Raw genomic sequence first — 22,360 nt, forward strand, 5'->3', positions numbered from 1 at the left:
CTTAACCAATAAAGAAATTTAAAAAAATGAAGGTGGACAGAGATTGGCCTTTGGAGGTCACTGGGCTTGCCTGTGAGTAAGAGAAGAACTATTTTGAGGGCCTAAAAGTTTGATTTCCCTAGAGCGGAAGGTGAGGTGCAAGGTCACAATGGTTCGGGAATGAGGACAGAAGCAGATTTGGAAGGGAAAATGACCAACCAAGGACTAGCATCCAGGGAACCTGGACACCAGCTCCCTCTGGGTGTTAACTAGTTAGACGCTAACCAGCCTGGGTGCAAACTAGTTAGGTGCTTGCTAGGCAAGCCATCAATTTTTGTATTCTAGATAATTTGTCTCAATGGTGAAGCCCAAGCCTCTTAAAACATGAACACTTATGGAAATACAAGATCAACGTTACTGTTGAAGAGAAAGGGACAAACAAAATATGCCAACAGAAAAACATGATTAAAAGAGAATACCTATTCTATTTGGACCCATTTCCTCTTGGACAAAGAAATAAGTAGGTAGATACCATGGATTCTCCCTTCTCAATATCTTCCATATCTGTATGATGCCTTCCAGCCCATGACTATCTCCTACATCAGACCCTCATGATCACAAAAATGGACCACACAGAGATCTTTACCTCCCCACCTTCCTTCCTACTGGTGTTGACTTTCTCCCTTCCACTCTGCACAGTAGATCTCTGTGAGGCCTCTGCTCAAAAGCCTTGGGTTCATTCATTTAACAAATACCGTGGTTCACCATGTGTCAGACACCATTGTAGATATTTGGGAAACAGCCAACACAAACTGTCTGCTGTCATTGAGTTTGGTGTAGTGGATGGTGACAGAGGATAGATGATGGATGGGTAAGTAGGTAGGTAAGTAGATATTTTTACAGACATACATTTATATTTACTTAAAGTCAATAGTTCCCTTTTCCCTGAAAGAAGTCATATTTGATTGAATATATTCTATATTTCATTGTCCATAATCTATTTTCCTCAGCTGTGATTTTTTTTTATTTTTCTTATTTTGTCCAAACGAGAAAACAAAGAGAAGTTATTTCCTTTTACTCATATGACACGCTATTGTGTATGTAGAGCCTGGAATTAAATTATTTCCTCTTCTCACTTCTTTGTAGGATGTACTTTCCCTCTTCTCTGTTGCTTCCCTGAATCTCTCAGACTCATGGATAGTTTAGCCAACAATACCAGGGACTTGTCTTCAATGGGAAAGAGGAATGGGTAAGTGCTGAAGAGCCCAGCCTTTTTCTAGACCTGACCCCAGAGCCAGATCTCTGGTGGCAGTTTTCCCAAGAGATAGAACCCCTTCCCCCCCCCCCCCCACCTTCCATGCTACCACCTTCCTTTCTGGAGGCTCAAAAGGAAGGTGGACTTACAAAAAACACTTACAGGACTCGTTCTTATGTTCTCTTAATAGAGAGCCCAGTGTGCTTTGGAACATGGGGTCAACCCTGAGAACAGCAGGTAACTTGGTGTGGAACTGGGAAAAGCATGCCATATGGAATCAGACCGTCTTGAACTGGGTTCCCAAGCTTGCTAACCTCTAACAGTGTCCTCGGAGCTTCATTGAGGGCAACGCATTACTTCTGAGGTTGTTTCCAATGTTATATGAATCCATACCTGGGAAAGCTCCGTGCTACATGGATGATTTCCATAAACATATAAATGTTAGCAGCTTTTGGCCCTTGCTCAGCTCCCACCCTCACCTGCCTCCTCCCTGCACACACATTGCTTTTTCCATATGCTATTGTGCAAGGAATGCATCTGTTAAAATATGTTAGCCTGTGGACATCACTGTGCTAAAACAAAGAGAATATTCATACAACAGAAATTTTACACACACACACACACACACACACACACACACACACACACCTCCAATGGCCCCTTCCACTCCTTGTGTTACTCTCTTCCTCAGCAGTTTCAACATCCTTAAGGTAAGCCTTAAGAAGAGGGGAGGGGCAGTTGAAGAGTGCTGATGCTACCCACAGAACAGAGATCAGTACAGGAGAGAGCAAGGCGGGGGCAGCAGGGAATTCTGTGAGTAACTCCGTGAGAAACTGACATGAAAGGGGACACAGTCAAACAAGCACACCGACTCGGGTCCTGGAGCCGCCATCTCACAAGGGGGAGAAGTCAGGTTGTCTGGGCTGCCTGCGTAGCACGGAGATGGAGACTCTGGCTTCAAGAGAGCTGGTGCCTTTGTAGCTGAGGACCTCCGATAAGTCCCTTTACTGTCCCCGTTGACTCAACCATGCAGCTACTGCTTCTCTAACAAGCAGATTCCCCAAAGACCTTTACTGAGAAGAGACAGAAACTGACTAGGTCTTGTAACCAGAGCAACCGTCCTTGCAAATCCACCAGGCAGGGAATAAGAGCAAGAGCAAGAGATGCAGGCTCCATGGGCAGAGCCCAGCTTGCCTTCTTCCTCAGGGACAGCCAACCGTGAAAGCACCTTCACACCCTGCAGGGTCTCAGCCCCGGGACATCCATAGACAACCACGACGCATGTGTAGTTGGTTTCTTATACCCTAAGGACTGCACTGAGAAATAGGGGGAAAGGGTAGAAGGAAGTGGATATTATAAAATATATAGAGAGCTAGATTCTTTGCTAGGCACTCTACACATTTTTATCTCATGATTCCAACAACAAACCTGAGAATATGATTTAGAACGGAATCATCTCTTAGCTTACACGATGCCTTCTAGACCATCATGTGTGGTAGGTGTGGGGTGGTTTGGCAAAGGAGAAGACAGAGCAGAGGGTGGTGAAAAGAAATTAACTGGCTGCCTCTCTGTGCCAAGCATCTATATTCCAGGAGCTTGTCAAGTCCTTTTGTGCTGCACCTTGTACTATACACCTCACAGCAGTGTCATGGTATAGTTACTAACTCTACTTTGCAGGTGAGCACACTGAGGCTATAAGAAGTTGCACTAGTGTATGACAGAATCAGGGTTTATATCCAGCTCTCCCTCACTTGCAGATCCTGCTGCCTCAGCTCAGAGCAGTGAACATGCATGGGCTCAAACTCCCATAGCTCTGTGTTCACATACACTGATGGGCCACCTGGAAAATTGTGTTGCCTTGACAGGCAGCCAGACACCATGGCTTCCTGCTACGATTCAGGCTTCCCTAGTTTTAGGAGAGCTGCTTTGTGAATATTGGCAGGGGGAGAGGGGGGGAATTAAACAAAGCTAGAAGTATATCTACAATCTTGAATCATTCAAATGGAGTCAGAAGTAGCTCTCCAATGAGATTTGGAAGCTTAAGAACTTTTCTAAATTTTGTTCACAAGCAAGTGAGCATCAAATTATATGGTAAGAACACAAAGAGGACTCGCCTTGCTGTAACAAAGCAGATGGATTGTAATAAAATACGTCCAAACACTCTCGGAGCCCAGCCATTCTCTCACCACACAGGGAATGGTGGTTTGGCCCTCGTGTTAGACGTGAGAAGTGCCAGATCCCATCTGGGTGGTGGGACAGCTGTGCCAGTTTCCCCTTCCCTGCTCAGTCATCTGTTAGTTGCTTCCTGACTTGCCGAATCCAAGGACTGCTCTCTACCCGGCCATCACAATGAGCAATGAAAACAGTACCTTTGTAAGACAAAATCAGGAGACGCAGGCAATGGACAATGAGAAATGACTTGCAAATGACACAGGAGCTTTCCCATTAAACTAAAGGGAGGGAGGAAATCAGCACCCCTTGTAGATGAGGATGGGTATAATTACATGACTCAGGAGCGTGCCCAAACCCCTCCACCTGGGACTTCTAAGGAAGCTTAAAAAGATATATAAAAACTGGATGGAACCTTAGCATGGAAACCTGGAATATTCCCCATATCTCCGTCACCACATTCATCTATTCCTTCCTAATTGATCTACCCTCTAACAATCACTTCAACTTCTCTGCTGCTTCTTATTACTCCCAGTCATTTTTATTTCATCTGAATTATTTCAGTTGCCCTTAACATGTTTTGCCCTTGCCAGTTTAACCAAGGCCCATTAATCCACCCTCCTGCAATAGTGACCTTTCTCAGTGTGAATTCCATCTAGGCTCCTGATTAAGTCCTTTGATGTCTGCTCTATCTATTTTAGGACAGATCCCAACATCTCAGCATTTCCTGCAAAGTTTTTAAGGATTTGGCTCTTGCCTGCCCTTTCTACCTTCTGTCCTGCCCTGTGCCTCTGCCTTCACCCTTCTTGGATAATCTGTACAGTGGGGCCTTGACTTACGAGTGTCCCGACTAACGAGTTTTTTGAGATACCAGCTGTCTCTCAGCCGATTTTTTGCATTGAGTTGACAGAGTAATTTGAGTTAACGAGCTCCTTAAGGAGCTTGGTCTCAGAACGAATTAAACTCGTAAGTCAAGGCCCCACTGTACTTGCAATTTCTTGACCTTGCTATGCCTTTGCCATTACTCAGTTGCTCCTCTTCCCTCCCTTTTCATGGCTAATTCCTTCAGCTCCTTTAAGACTCAGCTCAGGCATCTCATCTTCTGCAAGTCTTCCTTGAGCCCTGATGTCTGCATATGTGCCCTCTACTGGGTTCCTCTAGCCCTTGAGCAACACCTACCGTGTTGTGCTGTAATTTTAAATCCTCCACTGGACTGGGACGTTCTTAAAGTTAGACACTATGTTGTGTTTGTCGCAGTACTTGTCATATATTAGGTACTGCATACATGTTTATTAGATTGAAAGTTAAGACCCACTCTATTTTTTCAACATTTCTGTGGTTGTCTACCAAAAATCCTCCCAGGTTTCTAAGCTTGCATCCAGAAATCAAAAATGTGTTTCTTCCTTTTAAATTTCAATAAAAAATAACACCGAAAATATATTTTCTTCAGTTTTTGAAAGAGGCAAACACAGTTGAAATGATGTCTTATAGAGACTCAGGAAAGTGAGGACTTTGAAGGAAAGCTGAGGAAGGAATGGGGGGAGGGGACCTAATGCTTATTTTGTAACTTATATGCACCAGGCACCATGTTAAGCATTCTTACTTCTTTACAGGTAATCATTCTCACATCCAGGCTTTTGAGGTGGGTATTATTACCAGTGGATTAACCAAGATGAGGCTAAAGTCCAGGCAGGATAAGAAATTGGTTGAAGGCAACATAACAGAACTTGTTAGGTCAGAATTTAGAAGTAAATTTCCCCAAACTACATCATATTCTGTCTCTGTAGAGAAAATACTTGCTTTGAGGACTTCAGCTTAAAAAAAAGGAAAAAAAAGAAAGAAAAGAAAATGTTTTACAGGATATAGCAAATCGTGGAGGTAAAAAATGTAAATATTGTTATTTTTGGCATAGAAGATGGTATTAGACATGTAAATGCAAATGAATCCCAGAGCTATAGTCAACTCTTACCTGGAGAGACTCATTTTAGGGGAAAGTATTCAGCAAGGCCACAGTTAATTTCTGCCTTTCACCCTGGAAGTCTCTGCTATGCCCACACCCAATCTCCCTTTTCTCCTTTCCCTCATCAGAAAGGTTCGTGGAGCTTTGAAATCCAATGAAAGATAATATATATGCTCAGTAGTCCTGTGTAAGAATTAAACTTAATATGCTGCCTGGATTTGACATTCTAGAAGTTATATCTCTCTTTCTCCAGGAGTTCTTGTGTGGGCTGCATCTCCAATTAATTGCACAGTGTGGCCCTTTGGCCATTTATGCTTATAGCCTCTTTCATGATGCTCTCCTATCCACACCTGTGTGCTGGCTACATCAATAAATACTTGAACATTGCATGTGCCATGGTCCTGGTACCATATTAATTTTTGTAGTAATATATCTGTTCATCATATCTGCTGCCTGTATTACCTGTCTACATCCCAGATTTTCTTCTCTGGGGGAAAGTGGAGAAAATAAAGAAGCTTCCAATCATTTCCCAATATCTGCTCCCTCTGTAGTCATTTTCTCATAGCTTTATCTGTATATTTGCAGTATTATACTGTAATGTTTCTTTTTATAGGGCTGTTTTTACATCTCAGATATGAGCTCCTTAATGGATGTTCCTCACTAAATGTGATGCATGAATGAATGAATAAATGGAAAAATATAATTAAAAACATTCCTAATGACCAGATGAACATGTTAAAAGGTAGCATTATTTTTAGCTTTAGGGTTTTGTTTTTCAATAGTAAATGTAGGGTTTGGTACCAATTCGTTATGCTCCCTAATTTTCATACAAATAACTAACTTATTTAACAGAAAATCAAATAGCAAAAAAGAGGTCATTGCCAATTGAGGTCTCTCCTGCCTGTCTCTTCAATCATTTGTTATGCTCATTGCATGCCTAGTGTTATGAAGTTTAACATTGGCATGTGCTCATCTGAGGGTTTCCACTCCCAATTCTCCATCCCCTTCCAACTGTAATACATCTTGCTAGCAATAAGAATGCCTTGAGTATATTTCCTAAAGGAATCCTCTATGTATATGTTTTTAATAGGGTGCATTTTAGGCAAAAAAAACAAAAAAAAAAAACAATCCAATTGTTTAGCTGCCGTGCTTAAAAATAACTAGATAAAGCCTCTCTTGCGGAACGAAAAAATAACAGCAAAGATTTCCATTACGTTGAAGTGTCTTGGTAAATAGGTATGCCTGCCAAAGGCTAGATGAAGGATGATTGGTAGATGGATTGACAGGTGAGGAATGGATAGATGGTTTAAATAAATAGATGGGAGCAGTCACATTAGGGAGGTGCATGCGTGTATAGATGGAATAAGGGCTAGACAAATGGGGACATAATCTGTGAATGAATAGGTGAGTGGTTAGCTGATGGAGAAGTAAATTGGTACATTGATGATTGATTGAGCTAAGTGGCCAGATGGAGTGGAAGACGGGTAAATGTCTGTGCCAGCCGGAGAACAGACAGATGGGTAAACATTTCAGCATGTATGAGCAGGAGCAGGAGAGGGTCAGGTGTGGATGGGAAGAGGATGATTAAAAGGAATAATAAAACGAAGATGGGAGAAGGAGCACTAAAGGTATTAAGATGGTTAAAGGGCTTGAAAATGTATTTCCTTGACAAGTCATGATTTTACAATGAGCCTGGGGAAACTGGAAACGCATTCAACGGTATCTACCATTTCCTTGGTATTTTAATTTTCAAAGAACATGTTCTAGTTTATCACGTTATCTGTGTCCCATTCTCTGTGAAGGAGACAGAGTCATGAAAGGTCAGGGAGTAACCCTTGTTTACCTAGAAAGCCAGGAACAAACAAGCCTCAGGACTCTAACTCGGCATCTTGGCCAGAAGTGCTAGCCATGCGGTAATATCAACGGGGGAATCTTAACTCCCTTTCTGCTAACTCCCAAGCCATAAACAGCCATTGGTTTTAAGCTTTATTTAGACAAGTCTTGAGAAACTCAGTGGTTGAAAGAGGAACAAAAACTGCCAGAGAGTTGTCAACTAAACCACGCTGTGAGGAGCAAATTTGCAAATGGTATAGATGAGGAAACAAACACTAGAAAGGTCAAATGCTCATCAAGGTCACGTATCTAGTTACTGGTAGAACTAGAAGGGCTACTTGATACAGAAGCTGAGTGTACAAAAGAGATTATACCCATTCCTTCAGAAAGTCAGAGATGTGTGTGATGAAGGTAGGAGAGTTGGAGTTTTAATGAAAGAGAAAGATGGTTTAGAGAAGGCAATCAGGGGGGTGCAGCTTCTTTTGAGGTCTCCTTTTCATGCTGGTACCCATAAGCAAACTTTAGTAAAACCAGAGATTAGAGCAATACAAATGGCATATATGTCTACGAACAAATGGACATAGTCACCATATCTTCTCATACTCATTCTTGTCACAGTTGTGAGTGGAATCAAACTGCAGAAATGATTAAGGACTGGAGTGTCCAAGCTGAGGAGTACTTGGTCATTATATTTCTGAAACTTCTCTTCTCATTCCATGGAGCCTCGGTCAATAAATACATTTTGTAGACTTTGAGGCTGCAGGTATATCTTATAGTATTTGTAAATGGCATAGATATTAGATGTGTATAGAGAAAGTGCGTAGACTGCCTTCTATGCTGTATGTGTGTATATGCTTTGGGTGGAGAGAAAGTGAGAGAGAGAGAGAGAGAGAGAGAGAGAGAGAGAGAGAGAGAGAATATGAATATTGCGTTCCTGATTGTGTCTACTCCCCAAAGCCTAAACCACATATATGGGAGTAGCATAGTCAGCTTCACTTTTCTCCATTCCTGAGTGCTCAATGATATAGCCTAATAACAAGCCCCCCCAAAATTACAAATTTCTTCGAATTTTATTGATACACTGCACAATCACAACCATCTCGTGTTCATCCTGAATTAGAAAAGGTTACAACTACAATGTAACATGCACAAAATTCAGGTAGTATATTCACCCTTAATACAATTATTGACAGAAATCAATTCTTCATTGATTTTTAAGGAAAAAAATGGGGGAGAAAATTAAAGAAGAAAAAAAGAACTCTAGAAAGCTGACAAAGTTATACTCTTGTATCATGTGATCAATTTTTAAAGCATTTGAACATAGATTTGCTTTAAGGATAATTGTGAGAATGGGCACACCCATTGTCTGACATAGCTATAACGGCACTATTGATAAGTCATATTTTTTTTTTAATCTAGAGGACTCTGAACTTGACAGATACATTTTCGTACACGCACACATTCCGCACAATTGCACTGTACATGTCACAAAAATTTTTGAATGATTAAAAATGCTCCCTCTAACTAACGCGAGGGCAGCTATTATTACTTATCATTGCTATTATCGATGTCCTTATAGATCTGCCAGTAGCAGAGAATGTGGCCGAGAAAGAGTAGGAAGGTTCACAATCTTTCTTCCTGCACTCGGTGGTGTGGAACAACTGTATGCCTTCAAAGGGGCAGCATTGAAAGACACGAAAAGTAATCTCTCAAAATATGGGAAATGAGGTTTGGCTGACTACTTTCAGAATGAAGACAATTGGGCCTAATTGAGTCCACTCCACATTCCTCTGGACTCCCAGAATTCTGCACCTGAAGGCTAAATTGCACGCTTTTCAGCTCTTTTGGCCATTTCTTTTAATTGCGAATCTATTTTCTTCTTCCTTTCATTTACTTCTCTTCTCTTAAATAAGAAATGAGGGAAATGAGACTGGCATTTTTATTTGTTTACTTTCAGTGATCATTAGGCGTTCTCATCATATGGTATCTTTCTTGAAAATGATGCCTTCCTAGTTACACACCTGTGAAGTTTTATTGCAACTGCTCAAACGTATTTGTCTTGAGAGAAAGACACAGGGAAACTTTGGATAGTACCACGGGGAGGCAATTGGGTATAAGCTTTTCTAGGTATAGGTCTGTGCAAAATGAAGATTCTCCTTATTGGACAAAAAAAAAATTTTTTTTAATGAATTTTTCCAAGAAGAAAAATTTTATGCTGCTTTTCCTATTTCTAAAGAGATTAAACTTTTCTCTTTAAAAAAATAAAAATTTGTGGGTTGTGTTCTTTGGGGGAGGGGAGAATGGAGGGCTGGTTCCAGGTACTGCAAAGCCACTGTTTCTCTGGTTAAGACGGGGTGAAATTGTGAAGGATTACCCCACCCCATATCTCTCCTCATCTTGAGCCATTTCTCACATCCTTCTAGTGATGGGCTGATGCCATTCATACATCACTACAGAGAAGACAATCTCAGTGGCGTTGGAATCACCGACCAAAACCAGGTTATTCAATTTACAGCCACTCCTGATGCAGTGACAGCGATAAACTCTCTTCGGATCCACTGCCCACCTTGAGGTTCTCTACACTTTTCACGAAAGAGTACTTCTGTCATAGGTGGAACTTGCTAATTCTTCCATGTTGAGTGCAAGGCAACTGGGTTGATGCAGAAACAGATCCTTCAATTCATCCTTGGTTATGGAGTTTCTAGGGTCCCAGAGCACACTTTCCACCCAGGTCTTGAGAACTCACTGCCCAATATTGGAAACATACCATCTAGTACTAGGCACTGGTTTCAAAGGAAAGAGCCCCAGACCTTTTTTTGATAAAAGCCTTACCTTTCCTTCTATTCAGTTGAGCACAGTTGCAGAAGAACAATCATGCTCAGTGCGCTCCCTGCATAAAATATATGCATGTGTCACCACATTCTCCTGTATGTCTCCTCTCCCCCAGTTAAAGCACGAATGAGAAAAACTAAAAGCACTTGCTTAGACTTGCAGATGACTATATCAGGCACTTGACATTAAACTTCTGAGAAAACAAGCTTGGCCAGAATCTTAACACTAGCACTCTCATTGGCATCACTTTGGTGGAAGTCCATTTCAACTGTGTCTGGGGAAGGGGAAGGGTTTCAGAGTAACGGCATTGCTGAGTTCCTTTCACCTACTCTCAGATAAGCATTATTTGGTTATCTTCCCATGGAAAACCCGCGAAGAGCCATAGGATGCTCAGAGACTTTTTGATTTTCCTCCTTTACCCCTACCCCATCCCCACCATGGACACCTTGAAAAAAAATCTATCCAACAGGCCTTATCCATCTACCCTCCATACGTAAAGTTGAAAGAGCACGTGTACTTGTGGATGTGGTCTTTAGTGAGCATTTACCGTTCAGTATGCTTCAAACTTGGGGAAGACCTACTGTCATATAGAGCCATCCCCACCAAAGTAACCCAAACAACACGGAAGCTGGAGGCCATCTGTTGTGCGGAAGACCAATTTCCTTTCCCAGTGCCCAGCTTCCTGGGGTCTTATTTACTTGGTTTTCTTTATCCCAGACAGACGAGGATTGGCTATAGGCTATTCCCCCTCGGAGGTGTGGCTGGAATAGGCAACTACCAGAGGTGCTTCCTGGTGTCCAGAGGAAGAGGGCAGTGCAGAGTTTCTTCGTGACTCTGAGGCCCAGCCTTGCCCTGTTCAGAAGGTTCTAGTGGCCTTCATGGCCCAAGGAGGGTGGGCCCCTTCTCCTAGGACGCATCTTGGACTGAAGAACATGTACAGCTTGTCCATTTCAAGAACCTGTTCTTTGAAACCGCCAACTCTCCACAGCCTCCACATTTATTTTATTCCCAAGCATCAAATTGATGATCAGTAGACCACTCCCATGACACATTTGATCCTCATCCAACGTCTGACACCAACCCGACTCCAGGTGCTCAATGTGGTGACAGATCTGAAACATTGATGTCCAACTTTTAATTATGACTTTATGTCTGCTCATGATTGTCCCTGGAAACTTGGAATCGATACACCGCTTTTGGCACGTCATTTATGTTCCCAGAATTCGGCTCCTGGTGGCTCGCTAGGAAATGCAGATGTCTGTTTACAGCTGGCAAATGTCATATGAATTTCACTTGCACCAGCTCTAACGCTTGTGAAAGTGCCTAGGTGTTTGTATGCCAAGGCAAAAAGGTTTGTATATTAGATGTGCACATAGCCACACACATATTTATTTTTATTATTTTGCTGAAACAGTTTCCTAGTCGGGTCAGGGTAGGTGTGTGAGCTAGTCATTGTGGATGCTTCTTTCTCACCCGCTCAGTAGGACAGTCCCTGCAGCACAGGTGAGGTGAAACACAGCCTTGTGTGGTTTTCAATGCCCTTCTGCTGGATCACGGCATCCTCACTGGCCGAGTCCTTCCTGTCCCAGGAGAGAATGTAGAAAGGTCAGATCAGCTCCTGTTTCTATACTAGGTCTGCTTTGACGATGGAGAGCTGAAGACATTCTCCCCAAGAGCTGGTGGAGCAGCAGCCTGTAGCAGAGGAAATTGTGAGTCACTTCCAATTTCCCCCTCTGTTCGCAGTGTTGTGTTAATCACGTGCTTGGAAATTAAGTGGGTTGCTCAAGTGCCCTCCTCAGCCCAGAAGAGCTTTCTGATACAAACACCAGAGTTGTCAACACACCCACCATGTAATTGGCCTCATTGGCTTTTTACTGGATAGTTTTCAAACAGATTCAACTAAAACTGGAGCAGAGAGGAGACAATAGCTGAAGCCATCGCACTCAGACAGGTGGACTGCTCTCTTTCCGTTCCACAGTCAGATGTGTTTGTTTTCTTTTTTGCTCTTGCTATTAAGAGAAGCCAGCCCTGGGGTGAATCCTGTAGGTTCCTGACATACACTTTCTTGAACGGCGGAGAGAAGCATGAAGGTTGGCTCCTTGGTCCTTCAAGTGTGAAAAAAGAAAAATACGCAGCAATCCAGGCTTCGCCAGGGTCAATTGACTTCCCAAGAAGGTGGCTGTGGAAACCCAGTCACTTCTGGGAATAGTGAGTGACTGATCATTAGAATTCTACTTTGGTCCATCCGTTAACCGCATCTACGTTGGGTGGATGGGATATCACATTCCAAAGAGTCCATGCCATATTGCTTTTCTATGCTGTTAGCCTGTGAGATCATTGGCTTTCACATGAGAAGCTGATAGGTAATTTTGAAGATGCCAATGTCTGCTGAAGGTAGAGGAGAAATGAATACAGTTGAATAGACACAATATGATTAGACATTAATATGGTGATGAATTGATAGTGAGTAGTGAGGAAAGAAATAGAAAGAAGTGTTAGAAAATTACATTGATGGATTGACAAATAGAGTAAATAGATTACTAGAGAGAAAGATGGGTGGATAGATAATTGAATGGAGAGGAAAATCAGACAATTGAATAGATGGATAACTGTATGATTACTTTGATAGATAGCTTGATAAAACCTAAACAATCAGCTATCTATAAATCATTTTTATGAGCTGAACAGCATTTTTTTAAGGGAAATACTATCCTCAAAATGTCTACCCCCTTTTGGTCATTCGACTTCTAAATTTTTAGTATGGGGCAGAGTGAATAGCTTCAAAGCTCGAATCCCTGTAGCTGGTGAGAAACGCATATAGAGCAGAGTACCTAGAGAAGATGCAATAATATATATATATATATATATATATATATATATATATATATATATGCCTTGAGATAACTTTCCAGAAAGAAAGGATGTGAACCCTAATGTAATTAGATAATAATAAACATGGAGAGAGGGATATGTACATTGTAATCAGGAAAATGGTCCAAAGCTTAAAAGACACAGATAATAGGACACTTGGATATAACTCTTGCTGTGCACTACATTATAAGTCAAGTTGTGTCTTCAGGGTGTTTATCACGAGGCACGGTTTTGCCCAAATGGAGCTCATGTTTTGGCATGTGGGACAGGAGAGGTTGGTGGTGATGATGATGGGGAGGGAAGCAGAGAGAAGGGAAGAGCCCAGGGAGCAGGAACAGATTCCATTTTTGGACACACCAATGAATGCTTAGCCTACACATGGTAGAACCCTGCCCTCCCCTCCCCAAACCCCACTCATTGAAACTGGAAAAAAAAAAAGCCAAATAAACAAACAAAACTGAAGAATACAAATTTAAAAAAATCAAGAGAGAATATCAGAAACAAAGAAACAAAAAGAAGCCCAAACTGGTTTGCCCTCCGCAGTGTAGATTAAAGTCTGTGATATGGAGAAGCAGGCGTTGCTCAGAGAACCTATGGTTTCTTATCAAAACTTGATGAAGAAGTGGGCAAAGAGGGTCCCTGATAGCCAGAGACAAGCCAGCGCTCTAGAGGCCGAGTTTACACCATCAATGACTGCTCCAGGCCCTGTGTAGGGGAAAGAGAGACAGAGCCATTAGCATGCACCCAAAGGTACCATACTTATTGCTGAGCAAATATATAGACATGCTTCTCTGTGAGCATTCCCCCACCTCTCACTTCCACCACTGACCCTTCTAAGTCTGGACAAATGGAAAGTGCCAGGGGGAGTATTTAGAAACTCAAAGGGGCAAATCAGTGGGATGCCTTGACCACTATAGCCTGCTCTGAAAGATGGGGTTTAAAAAAAAAGGGGGGGGGATGGAGGGAGGTAATGACAGTAAGTTAGGCCTACGGGCTAAAAAGTTAAGGCTGCAGACAGGGCTAAATGGTATGGCAGGACCTGATGGCCATTTCATAAATATTACCACTAATTGTGTTCTGTCTTTGGAGATAGAATCCTGGTCAGGCAGGGATGCAGGAGAGAACCATGGGGTGCAGGAAAGAGTCCAGAGTAGAGAGAACTGGGAGAGGGGTGGGGGCTTGGGAGGAACAGAAACATCTTGTGAGCAACAAGTATGTACGTGTTGGTGTGGCCAACATTTCATCCCATGTAACTTGGTATTGTGGAGGTTCCTCCTGAAGTAGTTGAGGAAGAATACTCAAGAGTTTTAAAGATGAGGATTGGGTTTATCCCATCAGTCCATGGTGACTCTTCAAAAGGAACAAAGAAGACTCAACCAGTCATGTCCTAACTGCCAGCTAATATTGCAGCCTGAAGCAATTGTACCTGCAGCTATTTCTTTCTTCTTCCCTCCCTCTGACCCTTCTTCACACAGCCCTCCTGAGTCATTCACATTCCATTGAACAAGACTATAGAATCACACATGCTATCCATTTCCTTTCATCTGCTGTCCTTGAGAAGAAAGACCAGGGAAGGGAATTATCCTGGCCTATTCAAAGGGCCCAGGGCAGATGTGTCTGTGGCTAACTCTGCCTCTGTGCTCCTCCATCACCTTTATTGGGAAACCACAGGAATTTAGGGTCATAATTAAGACAGGCAGCTGGCAAGCAGAGAGTATTCCAGGGAAAGCAAAAGCAAGTACAAGCCAAGGGACTAGAAGCTGTCAATAGACATTCCTATGAAGCCTGTGACAAAGGGAAGGAGTTGCAAGCAAGACAAGCATGCCTCCTCTTCCTTTGTCAGCCAGGACTACACTGCCTTTTTAGAAGTAAATTGGGTTATTGGAATTGAGCGTGGCTACTTTAAAACGCAGAGGTGGCACAGGGGCTGCTCAGATAGGGCCCAATCATTTGGCTTGTTTGTCAACCTAATGGTGTGGATCTATGCCTGCCTGGGAAGGGACTGATGCTGACCTTTGCTTGAGAAAGTATAGGTCTCTCATTTCAGCAGAGAGCATTCAACTGTTTCATCTTGAGGGATTTCAACACGGACAACTTTTCTTCCTCTGATTTACAATGTACATAATTCTTTTATTGACTAAAAAAATCATTTTTATATGATATCTTGAGAGTCTGGCTCATATTTCTCTGCAGTTTTTTTTAATAGAGTATCCATAGACAAGGGCAGGATAATGTCTCTAGCTCCACGGAGGCTCCATATATATTTATGGAAAGTAGCCTGACTCTGGGGCTGCCATCAGTCCAGATATATACCCTGAGGAGGCATACTGGTCTACTGAGTTGGAAAATGTCCAAGTTCAAGTTCAAGGTAATTTTCTATATTGTCTTCTGGAAAAAAAAGAGAATTATTTAAATGTTTAAAATGAGTTTATAAGAAAATGAGCAATGTAGATTTATAAAACCCATATGTTTCTTTAAATGTCTAACCAATGTGCTGTCCACCTGTGCCTTTATCTAATTCATTGTGTTGATATTAACTTAAGAAACAGTTGAAGCTCTAAAAGCTCTACCTTAGAGGGACAGAAGTCTTAGTGTAGGGATAACTTTATTCCAACTTCTACAGTGGACTTTAGCATTTTGGTGATGTCATGATACAGCACAAGGTTGCATATTGCTAAACAGAGAAGAGAAGTTACGTATATAAGAAAGCAAAGCATAAAAAGGTGAAGTATAGAGAGAAAAGAAGGTGGCATCATAAAGAGCAACGAGCATCTCTCATGGAATATGGGTTGCCATCGATGTTCAGTGCTGATCAAGCAGGGGTTATAGCCACAGCTGAGCTTTAGTTGCGTGTTCCAAAGAGTGGAAGCCATGAAGGTGACTTCATGGGTATAGAGGGTGCTCAGTTTGCTTTGGATCACAATGGTGACAAGTATGATTCTAAATGGTAAACAAACATGAGCTCATTTAATCTTTACAAAACCCACTGAGCTATGTACCATTGACATTCCCATGATATTAATGGGGAAACTGAAGAACAGAGCCGTAAAGTACTTTAACTATGGTTACACAACTTACACACCCAGAGCTGTATTAGAATTGAGTTACTCTGTGGACAGAGTCTGAGCCCTTGATTATTTTTTTAAATATATTTTATTGATTTTTTTTTACAGAGAGGAAGGGAGAGGGATAGGGAGTTAGAAACATCGATGAGAGAGAAACATCGATCAGCTGCCTCTTGCACAACCCCTACTGGGGATGTGCCCTCAACCAAGGTACATGCCCCTGACTGGAATCGAACCCAGGACCCTTGAGTCCGCAGGCTGATGCTCTATCCACTGAGCCAAACCGGCTAGGGCTGAGTCCTTGATTATTACAACTCTACTTCCTCTCTATGGATAATAATACTTTTCCCCTTTTTCCAGGGACCAGAGCATCATGTGGTGAGAGGAACAATGGACTGGGAATCTGGAAATCCAATTTCTCATGTGACTCTGCTACTCCCTAGCTGAGTGACGTCCTTTTTCTGGTCTTGGTTCTCCCACGTACATAGTGAAAGGAGGTTGGAACTGATGACATCTAAGACTCTTCTTCTATTTGCATTCTGAGTTATTGTATTAATAGAAACCTTACATCTGGTGCTAGAATGGACAGCTGGTGTGCAGCCAGATGGCGTTTTCCAGTTGATACAAAAGTCATCACCATTCTGTCTTTATCACTATACCTTGAGATAGCAACAGAGAACCAAACATTCCTAGACCCCAAGATTTTCTTTCCAATGGCCTCATTTTCTGTATGGTTTCAAGGTCAATGAGCCCTGGTTTTTAGTATTATATAATACGGCAGTTTACTGCCAACGTAACTTTGGACAATGAGCAATGACTGAGCTATTCTGGCTAAGGAGTTAATCTAATCCAGCATGATGGAGATTAAAACTAGCATTGCTTTCTTTCTACAGATCCTGGGCACATTGGAGATTTGGCAGGTGGGCCAATACCAGTGTCATGGGGGCTCTACAGGAGGGCTCTCAGGCTCTGTCCAAAGCAAGAGGAGACTGGTTCACATCTGTGCACCACTTAAGAAGCAGCTGAAGCTCTAAAAGCTCTACTCTAGAGAGACAGAAATCTTAGTGTAGGAATAACTTTATTCCAACTTTAGCATTTCACTCCCTAGATTGGAGAAATGTGGGACAAAAGCCATCGACAATGAACTGATTCTTGAATTGCATCTGTACAGTGACCCTGATTCTACTGGAAGTGAAGAAAGCATCTGGGTTGCATCTCTCCCATCTAGCCTCTATGCTCAGGCCACTCCCATGATGAGGCAAATCCTTCCTTGTGTTGTAATAGTGAAGTGATGCATTGCTGCTGCTTAACTATTTGGTGTGGTCGCATGACCACGCAGCCTCACGTCCGGTTCCTCAGGCTGATAGGAGGCTTTGCAAACCTGAGCTCAAAGAATCTGTCACAGGGGAGAGGGTGACGCCGGAAGGACTCTTCCCCTGGTCTGAACACACGTCTTCAGATGTCAAGGTGAAGGTTCTTTCCCATGCCATCATTTGTTCAGGTCCCAGTTGCGCAAACTTCTCCAGGAAGTTGGTACCCGAGACAATACCAGTTTTAATTCCAACAAACTGGGTGAGAAATGCAAATGGTGTTTTCATTCTTATTATTGTATTTACATTTTCAAATGGAAATAGGGAAGATAAAGAAAGGTAGGTCTTATGACAAACTTAGAATCCAGGAATTGAATATGTAAGGCAGATTTTCAATGCTTTAAACCCAAATTGGTCTGACTCCAAAATTATCAGCATTAGTTTTCAACTATGTGTTTGTTCTTCTACAGAAAACTAACCCTGAGGTACACCTGGATAAAGGACAAGTGTTTGAAGAAAAGATGGGACTAAAATAAAGACTAAGGAGCAGGGCCCAGGGATGCAGAGGCGGAGCAGATGTCTTCCAGGGCCTTGAGAACGGCTTTCTGGGCCTCTGCACAGCCCTCACTTGGCCTCACTGCCTTATCTCTGTGGCCCTAAACATCCTTTGAGGTGAATCGCTGACCACTGCAAAAGTGCAACCAATCCTGACAGCTTTGGAGTGAGGCCAATTTGGGTTTAAATTCTGTCTCTATGGCTTGCCAGCTAAGTGTTCTTCAAGTACGCTCAGTTTGTCATTGAGAACGTGGGCGAAACACTGAGTTTATAGGATAACTAAAGGATTTGAGTCATGTGTCTAGTGCCTGGGTCAAAGGAAACATGCCACCCTGGCAACTGCTGCTCTGGTGGTTCCACACGCCCTACCTTCTACATGGATGTTTTCCAAGTACATTAAAGCTGAGGTCAGATTTTGGTGGGTGAGGGAGTGAGGAGTTGAGATGGGTGAGATGGGGGGAGTGGTGTTGAGCGAGGTCATTAGGGTGTGGGGCACTGAGCAGGGCAAATGGGAGAGGTCCAAAGTCAAGCTCTGTGGCAAGGTCCAAGGGCAAAGGATCAGTCTACAAGGGCAATGGAAAGTCACCACTGCTCACTCAACAGGTGTTGTTGGGAGCCGGTCATGGGCCAGGCTCTGTTTTCAGAGAGAAAGGTAAACACAAGCTCTGCCTTTACAAAGCTTGTGCTCCAGTGGGACTCTGAATACTCTCTGTGCTAGTCTAAAGCTAAATCAGTAAACACATGAACAAAATGAATAAATATATATTTAAATCCTCGCTGATTCTGAGAAGAAAACATTTGCAACAAATAGGTTATCATCTCTTTCATCTCAGGAATACCCTTCCTTCTGGATGATCTTGAAAAGACAGAATTCAAGAACTAGAGAGAACTGAACTTGAATTCTGACTCTGCTCCTCTCTACCAGGATGACTTTGGACAAGACAGTCACCTTCCCTGAATCAGTTATTATTTTTTAATGTATGAAATGGGGAGGGGATAGTTTCCCCTACTCTTGCAATGCTGCTCAGAGGATTAGTTCAAATGCTGTGTTAGATCACTGAGTATAAATAAAGGATGAATAAATATTAAGTAAATTAGAACCAGAAGAGGAATAACTGCTGATCTCTAAAATAGCATCTTTTGTGGGGATCATGCTTTAAGTGAAGAGACCTTGTGGAATACTAGGTTCTCAAGGATAATTGTCAAACACCAGCTAGAAGCAAACTAGGCATGGCCAGCAAGCAGTGCCCTGGACCCTCCTGAAACTATGCCAGGAGGCTGCCAACCACAGAGAAGAGCTTCCCGAGGAGGCTAGTCCTTCTGAGGAAGGGAATTTAGATGCCCAACTCTTGGCAAATGCCACATGCAAAGAATCTTTATTTATGGTTAACAATAATTTAATTTAGTTACAATGGCTCTTACAAATATCAGGTTTAATTAAATATTTTTCATGGATAAATTGAAAGTAAGAACATGTAATTATGCCCTTTCCCCTCACTCTAGTCCCTCAGTCTTCACCCATTTCAATGCTAAACATGAACTGTTTTCTTCAAGCCTGAAGCTGAATATCTTTGAAAAGCTTAAATGATGTTGCAAAGCCACCAAACAAACTGTGAGTGTCAACAATGACAACAGCAAAATACCTTGGGGACATATATGCAGACAAAAACAAGTTAGTCTTCAGCAAACACAAAGAAGAGACAGAACCTTAGAAATGATCATGAGATAAATTTCAGAAATTGTAAATGGAATAATGGTCAACTGCTGTGTCCACTCTGAACCAGAAGGAAGGTGTTATGGCCACAAGGGAAAGTCAAGGGTGGGGGAAAACAACTACATTAAGAAATAAACAGCCCTAGCCAGTTTGGCTCAGTGGATAGACCATCGGCCAGTGGACCAAAGGGCCCTGGGTTCAATTCCGGCCAAGGGCACGTGCCTTGGTTGCAGGCTCCTCCCCAGTCCGGGTCTTGGTTGGGGCCATGCAGGAGGCAACCAATCCACGTGTTTCTCTCACATTAATGTTTCTCTCTGTCTTTCCCTCTTTCTTCCGCTCTCCCTAAAAATCAATGGAAAGATATTATGGAGGATTAATAACAACAAAACAAACAAACAAATAAAATAAAGTCCACTTTGGAGAGGCTACCTACTTCGTTAAATTACATAGAAGAAGCATTTGATATTTAAAAAGCAAATTTGTGCACTTAACATTGAATTAACCTGCAGGTCTGGCTTCTGGAGCCAGGTTTGCTGCTGCAGTCACAGGGGCGGGGGGGGGGGGGGGGGGGGGGCGGCAGGAAGGGAGGCTGATCACCCTCCCTCCGCAGGAGCAGGAGTTGGAAACCAAGTGCCCAAACTCAGCACGAAGTTCCCAGAAAATTGCACAATCTTCCTGATGAGGTATTGCCTCGTCCGAGGTTCGGAAGCTTAGAAATTAAGTGTCCATTACGGGTGATGCAGGTGTTGAAATGTGTCACCACCCTTCCTTTCCATGATTGCAATAAACACACGGCATGGCTCTTTAGCAACAGTGGGCCGCAGAGCTGTCAAGCTACTAAAATAGCAGGTGGTAGTGTGATCGCGTTTAAAGAAGAAAAAGAAAAGAATCCCACAGGCACTAGCACTGGGTGGTAGCACCGTGAGATCAAGAAAGGATCTGAAGTCTCCGAAGAGAGAGTTTTGTTCTGAAACGGGGATAGTTTTCTAAGTTTGACTATGAACCCGGTGACCTTCCTAATGAGACACCAAAAGGATAAGGATGTTCTTGGTGATTAAAAGAGGAGCCGGGAAATCTAATTAAGGGATGTGTGTGTTACCCTTGTGGATGAAACATAAGCCTATTTTCAGCTGCTGAAGGCGCAGCATCCCCCTTCCAAGGGGGCTTCCCTGCCATTGTCTGTAATTACAGCGCAGCGCGGTGCTGTCTTACAGGGGAGGTTAGCTGGGCTCTGGTGGGTGAGGACCAGCGGATGAGCAGCACACACGGGCAGCCATCTTTGTGTTGTTCTCGCTAGCGTGCCCGGTTCCGTGCTAACCACAGACACACACGTTTAAGTTCCCGGCAGAAGTGAATGCAAATCTGTCAGCTCATCACAAACCTGAAAGAGGCGAGACCGTGGTCCATGCCGAACCATAGGCTGTGGCGCGTGTGCTGACATCAGCACAGCCTGGCTGCTCCCTGTTAAATTCTAAACGCTCAGGCTAATCGCCAGATGTCAGTGATTCGGGCGGGGGGTGGGGGTGTGGGGGAGCCACGAGGAACCTCATCAGAAACGAAATGTGAAAGGTCTGCATTTTTTTCCCCCCCTAATATGTTGACATTTTGCAGGTTTGGGAAAATACAAATGATAATGCTGCTGTCATCGGCCAAAAGCAATGGTGTTTCTCTCTGACTCATCTCCTCCCACCTGGATTTAAATTGAGGATTTGGAAAATAAAAATCATATACGTTATCAGCAGGAAGTGGACCAATCTGTGCAGCTTTTGATGGCTCTGCAAGAAGAAATCCTTTGGTGAACATCTTTCTAAACAGTGAACTGGGGTGTCTGAGATAGTCTTGCTCACAAGAAAAACCCATGGTGGGAGGGGGAGAACCCTAGATTTCAAATTAGAACTAAGAGGCTGGAATGCAAGGGAAGGTGTCAGAGAAATAATGCTTTGCCTTCCCTGGGGGGAGAAGACAACAAATCCTTTTGAGCACTTGGCTTTTCTTTGGTTAGTGAAGAGGTTCATACTGTATAGAGGTTGCAACGGATGCCTCATTGACTAGAATATATATTTATTAATTCAGTAAATGTTTACTGGGCAATAACCATTGCAAGATACAGCCCAACATTCTCTGTTAAATACGTTTTTGATTTCAGAGAGGAAGGGAGAGGGAGAGAGAGAGAAACATCAATGACTTCCCTGCAGATTTTGATGAAACAGGTCTGTGGCAAGGCTCATAACTTGCACTCTTAAAATACCCGGAGTGAGTCTAACCCAGGCTCAGACAGTGCTTAGTAAGGTGCTGGAAGACATGGACGGGGCCCTTCCGCTCAGTCATACTGAGCCTGGGCAGACCTATGCGAAAGGTGGGGAAGGAGCTAGAATCAGACTAAGACAGAATGGGAAGAAGCAAGTCACCATCTGCTCAGGTCCCAGAAGCCAGGAGTGGAATGTTGGGGGCCCATGGGGGGCCTGGAGCTGGGAGGAGGCTGGATGCTCTGAGGGAGCAGCACTGCTAGGCCGATGTGTGAAAGGCACTGGGAGGAGGTGGAGACACCACCACTGACCCTCCCTTTTGGGGGATTTGAGGGAAAGGGAAAAGGCAATAGAGGGTGGTTCATGGTCAGGATGCTCAGGGGAATCCTCACACTCCTCGGCCCAGTCCTCAGGCATCACCTGGAGCCATTTAGGGGAAAGATGTGGTTGTCTGGACACCTCAATACAGGAGGGGGCAGGAGTGTGTCAGGGAGGTGGGCAGTACAAAGGCAGGGACTTAAGCGCTCTGCCTACAAGGACCTTGGGGTGCATGGGGAGGGCAGCAAAGGGT

General features: G+C 43.2%; 1 protein-coding gene across 5 annotated transcripts in view; it reads right to left on the reverse strand.

Moving 5' to 3' along the window:
* Positions 1–8,247: 8,247 nt before the first annotated feature.
* OPCML (opioid binding protein/cell adhesion molecule like) overlaps positions 8,248–22,360 on the reverse strand; it is an 859,123-nt gene continuing 845,010 nt past the window's right edge. For all 5 annotated transcript variants that reach the window (XM_070399259.1, XM_070399257.1, XM_070399261.1 and 2 more), the window contains one exon: positions 8,248–13,604. In XM_070399259.1, the coding sequence (XP_070255360.1) occupies positions 13,504–13,604 (101 nt within the window). In that variant the 3' untranslated portion in view covers positions 8,248–13,503. The remainder of the gene's footprint in view (positions 13,605–22,360) is intronic.

The sequence above is a fragment of the Myotis yumanensis genome, unplaced genomic scaffold (assembly GCF_028538775.1).
Source record: "Myotis yumanensis isolate MYYU_CA2020_CCGP unplaced genomic scaffold, mMyoYum1.0.hap1 SCAF_19, whole genome shotgun sequence".
NCBI lineage: Eukaryota > Metazoa > Chordata > Mammalia > Chiroptera > Vespertilionidae > Myotis > Myotis yumanensis.